The sequence below is a fragment of the Arvicanthis niloticus genome, chromosome 24 (genome assembly GCF_011762505.2).
Source record: "Arvicanthis niloticus isolate mArvNil1 chromosome 24, mArvNil1.pat.X, whole genome shotgun sequence".
In the NCBI taxonomy this organism is placed as follows: domain Eukaryota; kingdom Metazoa; phylum Chordata; class Mammalia; order Rodentia; family Muridae; genus Arvicanthis; species Arvicanthis niloticus.
The window spans coordinates 13,365,128-13,378,709 of record NC_133432.1 but is presented as its reverse complement, the minus strand read 5'-3'; the positions used below and the strand labels follow the sequence as shown (position 1 = coordinate 13,378,709).

The 13,582-nt window shown below is 43.8% G+C and overlaps 1 protein-coding gene across 3 annotated transcripts in view; it reads left to right on the top strand.

Annotated features, from left to right (window-relative positions):
- Nucleotides 1-13,582, top strand: part of Ift81 (intraflagellar transport 81) — a 77,781-nt gene that overhangs the window by 33,668 nt on the left and 30,531 nt on the right. For all 3 annotated transcript variants that reach the window (XM_076922772.1, XM_076922770.1, XM_076922771.1), the window contains exon 12: nucleotides 10,533-10,682. In XM_076922772.1, the coding sequence (XP_076778887.1) occupies nucleotides 10,533-10,682 (150 nt within the window). The remainder of the gene's footprint in view (nucleotides 1-10,532; nucleotides 10,683-13,582) is intronic.

The following is a 13,582-nucleotide window of genomic DNA, read 5'->3' as shown; positions in this document are numbered from 1 at the left end:
CATATGACTGCTAAGAACCCATGTCCTCTGCAGGAGTGACAAGTGCTCCTAACTGCTGAGCCATCTCTCCAACCCCACTCCAGGATATATTTTTAAAAAAACTTTTACTGCTAAGCAAGGAACATTTATGGTTTTGAGGCAGTGGTGGTGGAGGGGTTTTTTTGCTGTTGGTTTTGTTTTTCGAAACAGTTTCTCTGTGTAGCCCTGGGTGTCATGGAACTCACTTTGTAGACCAGGCTAGCTTCAAACTCAGAGCTTTGCCTGCCTCTGCCTCCCCATTGCTTAGATTAAAGGCATGAGCCACCATACCTAGCCAAGATTTTATCTTTCAAGGATAATCTAAGAGAAATTTCAAGTAATTTTCAAAGGTAAGATGCATTTATTAGCCAAATGTAGTGGTGTACTTCCTTAACCCCAGTGCTTGGGAAGTAGAGGCAGATACATCTGTGTGTTTGAGGCCAGTCTAGGCTGGTCCACATAGTGAGTTCAGGACAGCCAGAGCTACATAGTAAGGCCCAGTATCAAAACAAACCAACAACAACAAATTATTTACAACAACCGGCTTTAAAACAGCAGCCCTTTCATTTAGGACCAAGGTGGTGTTGTTTAAACAATGGAATTGCACTGTTGATATTCTTACCCGTGTTTGCTGACACAGAAATAAGTATAAAAGTCATACAACTTTCATTACCACTTTTCTTCCCTCTAAAGGTTATTTACTTACCTCTCTGATCAGTCTGAAACTTGTAAAATTCAGCAATATTTTGAAATGTGTCTGCAGCTACTTTAATGAGAACATTTTGAAGCACTTTCTCCCAAGTGCTCACAGACACAGGACGGTGGTGGTAGCAGCAGTCACAGCCCATCCTTAGGCTCCTTTCAGCCCAGAAGTGGGAGGGGCCTGTAACGTTAATTTTTTTAAATCTTATTTTTAATGATGGTTCTTAAATGTTTTAACCTCCCTTTTAGCCTATCACCCACCAGAGGTCGTGGGAAAGAAAGGACATGGGGCAGAGGATGGGGAAGTGCACCTGTTTATAGAAAGGTTCTTTGGAGCAACCCCCATCTGTGTTGTCTGGAAATCAGCAGTTCAGTTCACAGGTGAGCTGACAGCTCTAGCCACTCAAAGACACTTCACAGATACACTAGCAGTCTAATTCAGTAGAGTCGGGATAGCAAACATGAATCAGCAGCAGTGGCACTACCTAGCAGAGACAGCAGGCCTCGCCCTCAGCAATGACGAGTCAGTAGGAGAGACCCTGAGTGACATCAGGAGAAATTCTCAGTTGTGTCTCTCTCAGCAAAGCAAAGATCAGCAAAGACAAGAGACCAACAGGTGTTTACGGCTACCTCTGTAAGCAAGCCAAGCTCACCCTCTGTCACTGTCCATCGAGTCCTTTTTATACTCCCTCCAAACATCACGTGTCCTCCATGGGTCTGGCCTCAGCACGTATATCTGCCTCAGCTGATTTCTGCCAGTCAGCCCGAGTCTGAGGAAGCGGCAGGAAGCCGCAGCACACCACTAGAAGGTGTTTTTTGTTTTTGTTTTTCTGGATGGAGTCCCAACAGATGCAGCTCAACTATGCGATGTAAGGCAGACCAATACATGTGCGTCACTAGCAAAGAATCCTTCATCACGTGTCCTTTCATGTGCTTGCTTTAGCAGAACATCCTCCTCTCCTGTGTCTGTCTGCTTCAGCAAAATGTTTCTTCATGAGTCTGTCTTAGTCTGAAGTGTGTCCACTTCTGTGAAACATTCCTTTACATGTTTGGCCTAGAAAAACACCATCCAACACACCTGACTTTCCAAAGAACCCTGAAGTTTCTACTTCAGGGGCCCAGGAAGGAGGAAGGGAGAGTATTTCAGAACATCCAGTAGATTTGAGGGAGAAAGGCAGACACAGAGACGCAGACTGTATATAGGGACTGGAGCTTCTGTCCCTGTCCTGTCTTGGATCAGCATGCCAGCCAAGACAGGGAATGGGGTCTCATTAGTTCTTTACTCTGCTATCCTGATAGAAGAATGCATTAGTGACTCCCTTCATGGGCACTTGGGGATGAGCTGTTCCTGGGTGGGAGGGCTCCAGACCTACAACTGCTGCACAGTGTCCTTGCCATCATAGGTGATGTCACTGAGTGTGATGCAGGCTTCCCACATCAGTCTTGCCACACTGGTATTCAGAGATACCCCACGTTTTTCCCTTCTTGTCTACCTGAGAGAAGAGCTCATCCCCGTTTGCCATGGATTTGTTGTGCTAGGTCTGAATGTGACCATTATTTTCACCTCTCTCAGGGTTCCTAGGATATATCTGAGGGAATATCCTCAGATATATCCTCAGCAGTGGTGAGCCTAGTGAGATGGGTGTGCAGCTCGCTTCCTGGTGGATGAGCCATTCCTCATTACTGTTCTGGTGCTGCCACCTATGCAAAGGATGCTAGGGATATCATCCCCAAAGTTGAGCTGACGCTCCTTGGCCGAGGTGTAGGTTCCCTGCAGACTGGCAGGAGAGCCAGGCAGTGACTGCATGCTCACCGCATCTCCAGCTTGCAGCCCAGGAAGAAGTGCACCTTCACAGACTGCCAGTCCAGCTCCAGGGCACCCTGGGAGTCAGCAGCTGCCTGCTAAGGCTGTTACTGAATCCCCAGGTGGTACAGGGCACAGCTGGTGTAGTACACCACCACAGTGTGTTCCCAGTAATGCTGCTGCCACAGCAGGACACAACCTCTGGGTACTTTTTGTGCCTAGCACCACAGCTCTATCCTTTCCCTCCCAGCCCAGTTCCCACAACCTGTAAAAGCAATTCTTACATCGAGCAAACACCTTAAGATAATGTTGAGGTGTATTTCAATAGTAAAAGTTACAACAAAGGTAACAAATTACATACAGGAATCATATAGTTCCTCCTTTACAGAACCCATCCAAATAAAACATTGTTTTGGCACTGGTTCCTTCTAAATTATTTGCAGAGGTGGTTTATGGGAACCAGAATGCACAAGGCTTTGGTTCTCAGTTGCAGCTACCAGTTTAAAATCTTCTCACTAAAAATATAAGACAAGTTGTTATGTTGAGGCTGAGGAAGTGGCTAAGTGGTTAGAGCATTTGCCCTTGCAGAGACCTTGGATCGATCCCAGCACCCACTTGGCAGCTTGCAACCCTCCATAATTCTAGTTCTAGGGGATCAGGTCCCTTTTATGGCCCAGAGATAGCACACATACATGTGTCCTGACAGACCACTCATGCAAATAGAGTGCATCTCTTTTGGTTTTCAAGAGAAGGTTTCTCTGTATATCCTGTATATTCCTGGATATCCTGGAACTCACTCTGTATACCAGGCTGGCCTCAAACTCACAGAGATTCATCTGCCTCTGCTTCCAAATGCTGGAATTAAAGGTGTGCACCACCACATGAGGCAAATCCCCTTTTTCTTTTCTTTCTTTTTAAAAGAATTTTGTGTTTTGTTTCGTTTTACTAACCTTATAAATTTTATTCTTGTAATTTATTTCTATGAATTTATTTATTTACTTCACATTGCATTGTCTAGTTCCCTCAGATCAGAGATGAGCGAGCATATGGTTCCCTGTGTATGCAGGCTTACACTCATGCATAGATCCTTAACTTCCTGTGTCATCTTTGTATGTATAATACAGACCACTCATTCTTATCAATATGCTATACCACTCTTGGTACTTTTCCTTTTGCTGGTTCTAAAACATCTTTTATATCATTGTGACATCTGTCTCTTTTTTCCCCTGTTGAATTTACTTATTTACACAATCAGTTAACTTTTGGTTTTTTAAAAGCTTGTATGTATGCAGAGACCAGAAGAGGGTGTCATGCCCTGGAGCTGGAGTTACAGGTGGTTATGAGCTGCTAATACAGGTGGTAGGGACTAAACCTGGGGCCTCTGTAAGATCAGCGTCTGTTCTTGTTTGCTTGCTTTTCTGTTTGTTTTTAAGATGGAGTTTCTTGTAACTCAGACTGACTCTCCATGAAGTCAGGAAGGACCTTGAACTTTTATCCTCCATCTTGCAAGTGCTGTGATTGCGGTACACCACGACACCCGTCTTACTCACTGTTCTGTCGCTGTGAAGCAACAACCATGACCACAGCAACTCTTGTAAAGGGAACATTAACTAGGGCTTGCTACAGTTTCAGAGGCTTAGTCCATTGTTGTCATGGCAGGAAGCATGGTGGCCGGCATGGCAGGCACGGTGCTGGAGAAGTAGCTGAGAGCTACATCCTCATCTGCAGGCAGAGAGAGGGAGGAGGGGAGGAGACAGACAGACAGACAGGCAGACTGGGCCTGGCATGGGTTTATAAGACATCAAAGCCATCCCCCGTGATAGACGTCTTCCAATAAGGCCACATGTGTCGATCCTTGTAATCCTCTCAAACAGTGCCGCCCCCTAGTGACTGAGCATCCAACAACAGGGGCCTGTGAGTACTATTATTCAGACTACTGCAGCTCTATTTCTTATGCAGGTTATCAACCTGTGTTGCCTGCAGGCTAGGCAAGCACCCTACCCATTGAGCTACATCCCTAGTGTCTGTTTTTATGTCTTGCTTTGCTGTGTTTTGTTTTGCAATGGTGTTCATCTAGCTTGGGCTGGCCTCAAATTCAAGTTTTTTTTCCTTAGACCCCAACTGTCAGGGTTACAGATGTGTGTCACTATGTCTGCATGAATGCGTCCCCTCAATTTAGTCAACATACCCGTAACTCCAGTGTCTTCTTCCACATGCTATCCACATGTCAGTCTTGTGCCCCACAGCTCACATTAGGACCTTAGTATCTTTATTTCCCATGCTCTCACTGAGCCTTCCCATGTGTGCTGCTGACTAGTCTTTGTCTGTGTCATTTCAGCCCCTCAGTTCTATCCATCCTTGGAATCCAGCCTACTGACCTCACTTCTGTAAACATTCCCAGTCCGCTCAGTTATAACCTGCACGCTTCCTCTGCCTGTTTGGTTCCCTATGTCTTTGGTGTCTGGACATCTGGCTGTGCCACTTTGCTACTGAGTCTTTGTCATTGTTCATCCCTGCAAGTACCATTGTCACCATTCTGAGATAGGAGCCAGAGGGAAGAGCTTAACTCTGACCTTCTCATGAGTACATAGTAGAGGCTTCCTGTACAAGCAGCCTGCGGGAGCTAGCAGATCATGTGCTTGCTTTTTTGGTGTTTTAGAATTTGTGGTATATACTACAATGCTGATTTTCATTTCTAATATGGTAAACATCGATAGATAGGGTATACATAAAATCTTGAAATCTTTGATAATCTCGAGTATCGCTAGGCATGGTGGTATATTTCTGTAATCTCAGCTCTTGGAAGAATGAGACAGGAGGATGATGAGTTCAAGACTAGCCTGAGCCAAATAGAAAAGGTTACATAAAGGCTTCTTGAGACCTGAAAGTTTGAGAATCATTGTTTCAGACACAGAAACAAAACACAGCAGGCCGGTGACAAGATGAGTCAGAGGCAAGCAGGTTGTTCCACAAGATCCCCTCAGGTGCTCAGGAAGTGATGAGGAGCCGAGCGGGCTTCCTAATAAAGAAGAAGGGGCCAAAGAGGACAATTGGTTCACCCTTTGATCGATTATAAAAATATTATAAATAGTCTGCTGAAGAGCAGTCTGGCGGAGTATCAGAAATGCATGTTCCTTTTGACTGTGTCTGGAAAAAAATATCCAATAGAAGTTATAAAGTGTCTATCTAAGGTAGCACAGTGACACAAACTGTAATCCCAGCACTCGGAACTTTTGGGATTGGAGGCCAGCCTTTGCTACATAGCAAGATCCTTGTCTCAAAAAAAAAAAAAAAAAGGTGTTTGGAGAGTCAGTGTCTTTGTATTGTTTTATATATTATTGAAAAGCCCAGAAATAACCTAAAGTTCAAGTGGCAATTAGGAGGCGTGTCCAGGAATGAAAACACTGGCGATGTGCTTCTTTCTCCTTAATTAGCCGGGAGCAGTAGAATACTTAGAAGGCCACCTATTGCTTCTTTGTATGGAACTGTGATTCATGTGACCTGACTATACCCTCCCCTAGGTACAATGTACAATGAAGGCCAAATAATAACCGGTTCTCATAGAGTGCGGTGAGTAATGTGTGGGATTGTTCTTCCACCAACAGCATTTCTAGCTTTTAGCTTTTAAAAATAGTTGTGGAGCCTAAGCTAGAGAAGGGAACCTGGCCTAGATGTTACCCAGGGTACCAGATGAGCAGGGCTGATTTCATCCTGGGCGCTCTGCCCAGGACACTTTTAAAAGAATGTATAGTTACTCTAGGGATCCCGAGACTGGGCTCATATCTGGTGTACACATTTACGCTTTAAAGGGAGAATTAGCAAGGTATTAGACTCTGGGTACTTTGCTATTGCTCAGATTTTTTTCAGCAGCCTTTGTAATCCAGCCACTGAAAAGTTGCTATGTGGGGCTGGATTCCTGAGTAGCAAGACTAACTTAATTATAGAGAAATATTTGGGGAGCCAGTCATGGTGGCGCATGCTTGTGACCCTAGCTTTGGGCAGTGGAGGTAAGGGGATCAGCTCAAGGCTAGCCCCACCCCCCGTGTGTGTGTGTGTGTGTATGTGTGTGTGTCTGTCTGTCTGTCTGTCTCTCTCCCTGCCCCCATATATAATCAAATTCAGTGTGTTGTCACATGCCTGTAATTCCAGCACTAAGGAGGCCAAGGCCAAGTGTCATAGGTTCAGTCTAGCCTGGGCTACATAAGGAGATACTATCTCAAAAACCACAAAGAAAATGAAGAAAAAGTAATTTTGAACTTCCTCCAAGGCTCATTTTCTGTGGATGGCAAGTTCATGGGATGATAAAACAGAATTTTGGATACACACACACTGCACATGCTGTCATCCCATAGCTCACATTCAATATCATTGGCCTATTAAGAATTCTAATGTTTGTACTGTCTATACAAAATTTTCTGCTGTGTAGCCAGGCAGTAGTGGTCTTGAATCCTATCACTCAGGAGGTAGAGGCAGGTGGGTCTCTGAGTTCAAGGCCAGCCTGGTCTACAGAGGGAGTTCCAGGATATCTAGGGCTACATAGAGAAATCCTGTCTTAAAAACAGTGCTATTATAGAAACGCAGTAGTCTTATGATAGGACCAAAGACTTCATATTTCCCCACCATCACTCCTCAGTGTGTAAATATCACATTAGTTTATCTTTGGGTTGTATTGTGTTATGTAATTTGATTAAAAATGGCTGTCTGAGTTGCTATCTTGAATCTCATTGAAAAATGTTAAATTAACTTAAGCCTAGGATTAAGATAAAATGTTCAACAATCCTGAGATGGCCATAAATGTACTGCTGCCATTTTGTCCTGTGTGTTTGTGTGAAGCAGCATTTTCAACATGATTGATGGTAATAAAATTAAACATTGTGGGGCTAGAGAGATTGCTCAGTGGTTAGGAACACTAGCTCTTCTCACAGAGAACCCAGGGTCAGTTCCCAGCACCCACATGGTGGTTACAACCATCTGTAACTCTGCTTCCAGGCAATCTAATGTCTTCTAGCCTTCACCAGCAGTGGGCATGCATGTACATGTACACAGACATATATATAGGCAACACACCCATACACCTAAAATACAATATTTAAAAATTAATTATTTAAGTGGACAGTGGTGGCACCCCACATACCTTTAATCTAGGCAGTCAGGAGGCAGAGGCAGACTCCTGGTTCAGTACCAGCCTGGTCTACAGGGCCAGCAGGGTTACATAGAGAACCCTGCCTTGAAAAAACAAAAATATTAAAATAAATATGGAAATAAAATATTTAAGGAAACTCAAATATTTATCAACCCTGAAAACTATTGAAGATACTCTGTATCCTATAGTGTCAAATATTCGATTGAGATCTTATTTATTTATTTTGATTTTTTTTTGAGATGGGGATTTCTTTGTGTAGCCTTGGTTGTACTAGAACTTTCTCTGTAGACCAGGTTAGCCTTGAACTCATAGAGATTCACTTGCCTTTGCCTCCCAAATGCTCAGGTTAAAGGCATGGGCCACCAATGCCCTGCTGAGATCTAATTCTTTGGGTAAAAATAACATATCTTTCTCATCAACAACAAAGGACCAGCTTGGAGAAAAGTCCTCATTGGTATAGTGTCTTTGAACTTTCTCTCATTTCTAAGATTTTATTCAGTAGTCTGTTTATTACTTTATTAAGTATTATTTATTATTTATTACTTTATTAAGTATGCTATTTATTAAACTCACCACCTTAAAAAATTAGTTTTAAGTTTTAAGAAGCACTGTACAGCTGGCTGTCATGGCACATGCCCTTAATCCTAACACTAGGGGAACAGAGACAGGAGGATCTCTGTAAGTTCAAGGCCAGCCCGGTCTACATCACAAGCTCAGGACAGCAAAGGCCATCCCTCCAGGTACCATTGTTACCACTCTGAGATAGGAGCCAGAGGGGAGAGCTTGCTCTGACCTGCTCATGCATACACAGTAGAGCTTACAGAGGCTTCCTGTACAAGCAGCCTGTGGGAGCTAGCAGATCTATTATAGAGTGAGACCCTGTCTCCAAAAATCAAAAAACAAAACAAAAGGAAGCACTGTGTATTCTCTGTGGTTGGTAACTGTCTCAGGTGGGTAGGATAGGAGGAGCTTTCTGTTATATGGAAGTGGTGTCCTTATGGCAGCCAGGGTCCCTACGATAGAGTTTTTGATTCTATAGTTAATGAAATACTCCTTGTGGTAGAGACACTACCCAGTAGAAGACCTGGATGTGGTAGGATGGGGGTTGGTGTTCCTTGTACACCACCCAGTAGGAGAAGACCTGGATGTGGTAGGATGAGGGTTGGTGTTCCTCGTACAGTACCCAGTAGGAGAAGACCTGGATGTGGTAGGATGGGGGTTGGTGTTCCTCGTACACCACCCAGTAGGAGAAGACCTGGATGTGGTAGGATGGGGGTTGGTGTTCCTCGTACACTACCCAGTAAGAGAAGACCTGGATGTGGTAGGATGGGGGTTGGTGTTCCTCGTACACCACCCAGTAAGAGAAGACCTGGATGTGGTAGGATGGGGGTTGGTGTTCCTCGTACACTACCCAGTAAGAGAAGACCTGGATGTGGTAGGATGGGGGTTGGTGTTCCTCGTACACTACCCAGTAAGAGAAGACCTGGATGTGCTAGGATGGGGGTTGGTGTTCCTCCTCAGTCAGTTTCTCGTTTGCCTCTAGCCTTTGATTCTTAGACTGAGCAGCACTTCTGTGGAGCCGGTGTCTCAGGATGTGCGCAGGCTGTTCCTTCTTCCTGGAATCTAGTCATGGCTTCTGTCTCCTCCCTTTAGCATGCGTCATGCTTCCTTCACTTTTGGGTTAAATGTAACGTATTCCAGGAAGCTTCCTAGGAGTCCCTGTGGCCTGCATCCCTATTTCTGACTGTCATCCCATCGCAGCTACTCTGTGCTCCCAGGGCGTCTTCCGCCCTTCCAGTGCTGTCCAGCACTGTGAACCTGGGTGCTTCCCTTCAGCTTGGCGAGGAGAGAGCCTTGTTTGGAGTAGTAGTCTCTGCCACAGGGCTCTAATGTGGAGTAAGTAATGTTTGTCATGTGGCTCTCTTGAAGTACTTGATTTCACTTGGCTTTCCAGACTCCAGTTGATATTTCTTAATGATGGATCTTTACTTAGTGTAGTGTACTCATAGCTTGGCTATCACATGGAGGTAAGTGGCCGAATTAAGTGACTGAGTTCCTGCTAACACTCAGTATTCTTAACTTCTTACATTTTAGGATGGGTCCCTATCCTGTGCTTCCTAAGGCACAGGCGTTTCTCAAGTGCTGCTGACGCTGGTTCTCAGGGTCGAGCCCAGTGAGTCCAGTGCACTTCTAGCAGCACACAGTTGTTCACAAGACCCCTGACGAGACAGGGCCACAGCCACTCACAGCAGCTTCCTTCTGCTTTAGGCCTTCTGACTGCTTTGGGTTCGATTGCTGGATTTTCTTTTTAATTTTTTTTATTTGTAAAGTTTAAAGTGAAGAGGTTTTATATGAAGATTCCAAATATTTAGGTAAGTTCAAAAATGAAGATTATATATATTGTTTAATTAAGCAGTTAGTCTGAAGGCTGGAGAGATGGCTCAGTGATTGATAGCATTTGTTGCTCTTACAGAGGAACCAGGTTCATCGCTGGGTATGGTGACACATGCTTGGCCAGCCTGGTTTACATAGCACATTCTAGGACAGCCAGAGCTGCATAGAGAGACCTTATCTGAAAAAAACAAAGGAGAGCCAGGTTCAGTTCACAGCATCAGTGTGGTAGCTCACAACAACCATCTGTAACTCCAGTTCCTAGAGCTCTGACATGCTCTCCTGACTCCTCTGTCTCTGCATTGCATGTGGTACATACACGTTAAGTGCATAAATATTAAGCAATTAGTCTCTACTAGTTTTCTAAGAAAGCTGGGGTTTTATGTATTGTGGTTCGTAGACTGCTAATAAAAAAGAAGAAAGGCTTTCTAATACAGCGAGCTCTTTTATAATGCTTGGGTGCTTTTTTTGCAGTTCAAGCGATACATCAATAAACTTCGAAGCAAAAACACCGTTTTCAAGAAGAAGCATCAGATGATAGCTGAGTTTAAGGCTGAGTTCGGCCTCCTGCAGAGGACAGAAGAACTTCTGAAGCAGCGTCAGGAGGCCGCTCAGCATCAGCTGGTAACTCAGCTATCGTGGCTGCTAAACTATTTTATGGCTTGTAGCTTTATGCTGAGGTCATTGTTTTCACTGGAAAATCATCCAATTAGTAATTTTCTTTGATTAATTACAGAGATGTCATGTAAGCTGATTCATTTATTTTTTTTAATATAGCAGTAAGCACTGCCTTTTAAAAAAATATGTGTGCCTACTTTGGGGTTATTAATAGAAGCTGGAAGTCCAAGTGGGTTTTTCTTTTGGTTAGCTAGTTAATATGAGTAAAATTATCATTCCAAGCGAGTGACTATAAAACATTTCTTTATCACGGCTTACACATGCGCTTCCAAGGAGCTTTGGCAAGAAATACCCAGGAAAGGTGCTGTGTGGGGTTTGCCCTGCAGGCTTGTGCCTTGTCATTGTGCTTCGGTTGGCACGTGATAGGTGAAGCTGCTGTGGAGCCACTCTGAGCCCAGGTCCCTGCAGTTCTCTTGGTGTGACGTTTTCCCTCCTTTTCCCCACGGGGGAAGATATTTCATCAGGACGCTGCTGTGAACGCCAGTCCTAGTTGAGGTCAAGGGCACTTTACTTTTCAGTGTTGTGATAATGAAGAGTCTGATGTAGAGAATTTAAGACTATAATTTACAGTGAACCAAACATGGATCCCGATGACACTAGTTTAAAAATTGACAGTAGTCCCTGCATTATTGTTCGGATTATTTCCTAATTTGCACTTGGACCCCTTAGCCTTGACTTAAAATCAAACATTGGGGGCTTTTCAGTTTCCTCTTGTGCTGTGGACTTCTAATTCCGTGTGGCTGCACAGGTTATCAGTCTGTCTCTCTCCTCCCTCTTGGACTCCCATGGCATCTGTGTTAGTCCTAGTTACCATGCCCCCGTTTCTTTTTTATTGGTGTTCCATTTGTTTGTTTATTGTCCTGTTCATGTGCATGTGTGGAGGTCAGAGGACAACTTGCAGGAGTCTCTTCTCTCTTCCCCCACGTGGGTCCCAGGGACCAGACTCACGCCATCAGGATTTGCAGCAAGTGGCCTTACCCTGAGCCACCTTACAGCCCCTGTGTCTTTTTTTTTTTTTTTTTAACTAATTATGTGTATCACTTTTTCTTCTTTTCATTCCTCAGTATTGTTTCTCACAGTGATTTACTTTGAATTGTTTTATTGTCTTGCACTTTGTACCTTCTTTTGTTCTTAGATTTATTCATTTTTATATGTATAAGTATTTAGCCTGCATATATGTGTGTGTGCCACATGTGTACCTGATGCTCACGGAGGTCAGGAAAAGCAATCAGATCCCTTGGCACTGGAGTTACAGATGGTTGTGAGCCGCCATGTGGGTGCTGGAGCCAGATCTGCATCCTCTGTAAGAGCAACAAATGCTCTTAACTGAGCCATCTTTCCAGGCCTGTTTTTCTACCTTCTCATTCATTAATTGTGTGTGTGTGTGCCTGTTGTTTATGTATATGTATGTATATGTATGTATATGTATGTATATGTATGTATATGTGTCTAGCTTCCTGTTTAAAACATTTATAAAGTTCTTAATCTCAGTTATTTTGTTTCTCCTTCTTTGAATTTCCTATTTATTCTATTTTATAGATCCTAGTTCATGGTTTCAAAATTCCTGTCTATTAAGTTTATACAGACACCCATTTCTCTTGTCTATTTTTTAGGGGCTTGGTCCTGTTTCTTCATCCATAATATTTATTGGATGTCAGACCTTATGTGTAATTACAGTTTTGTAGCCATAGTTATATTAATATTTCTTCCAAAGGAGGATTTAACTTTTTCCTGAAGATCACTTTAACCCAATTGAGGGTAATGTTAAAAGCTGATAGTTTCTAATCTTTATTCACTCGTAAGGACAGTCCCTACACCTCCAGCAGAGACTTCATTCCTTAGAATTGGTTGTCACTGTTGGATCTGGGTCTGGCTGTTAGGTTATCTCTATATCTCTAAGATGCAACCCTCTGAGACTAGAAGCTGGGCATTTAACCAGGGCGTCTATATGTTGACAAGGCTTGAGTTCGACCTCTGTCTTCATAGTTCTGTGGAAATGCTGAAATCTGTGTCTCTCTCTTAAGCAGTCATATTCCCTCTTCCCTCAGTCTCAGAGTGCTGGGATCAAGGGTGTATGCCGCCACCACCCAGCTTGAGTTCTTTCCGTACTCAACCTTTCAGCAGCATTGTAACATAGCTGACCATTCTCTTGTCCCTGAAACATTGTCTACAGGCATTAGGAGCTGGCTCAGTCAGGAAGGTGCTTGCCAAGTAAGCAGGAGGACCAGGGCTTAGTCCTTAACACCATATCAGAGTGAAGCACAGCAGTGCAAGCCTGACATCAGGGATGCAGAGATGAGATGATTGTAGGCGCTTACTGGCAAGGCTGTACTCAAATCAGTGAGCTCCAGGTTCAGTGAGCAACACTGTCTCCAAAAACATGGTGGGGAGCAATTGAGAAAGACACCGGGTGGGGGTCAGCCTCTGCACACATGTGCGTACTCACACACATTGTTCCACTTAATGTCCAGGACATTGCATTTTCGTGTTTTTCTTGCAGACAAACATTGTTACTCCATTGCTGGGGTCCCCTTTCCATCAGAGCTTTCCTCAGATGGCATATACTTTCTGTAGCAAATCCATTCTCACCTTGAATGTATTCTACTTGGTTTTTTTCTACTTGTTTTTTATTGTGTACTTTTCCCACTAGAGATAAGCTAGTTCCACTAGAAAGAAAACCCCTCCATTTTGCTCACTGCTCTACAGTACTGACTAGAACTGTGCTCAGAAAAGCTAGCATATAAGAAGCAGCAGATAGGTGAGTGAGTACACTGTCACGTGTGAATGCGTGCATTCTCCACATACCTATTGAGTGCATCGTATGTTTTATGTTCTACACTAAGTAT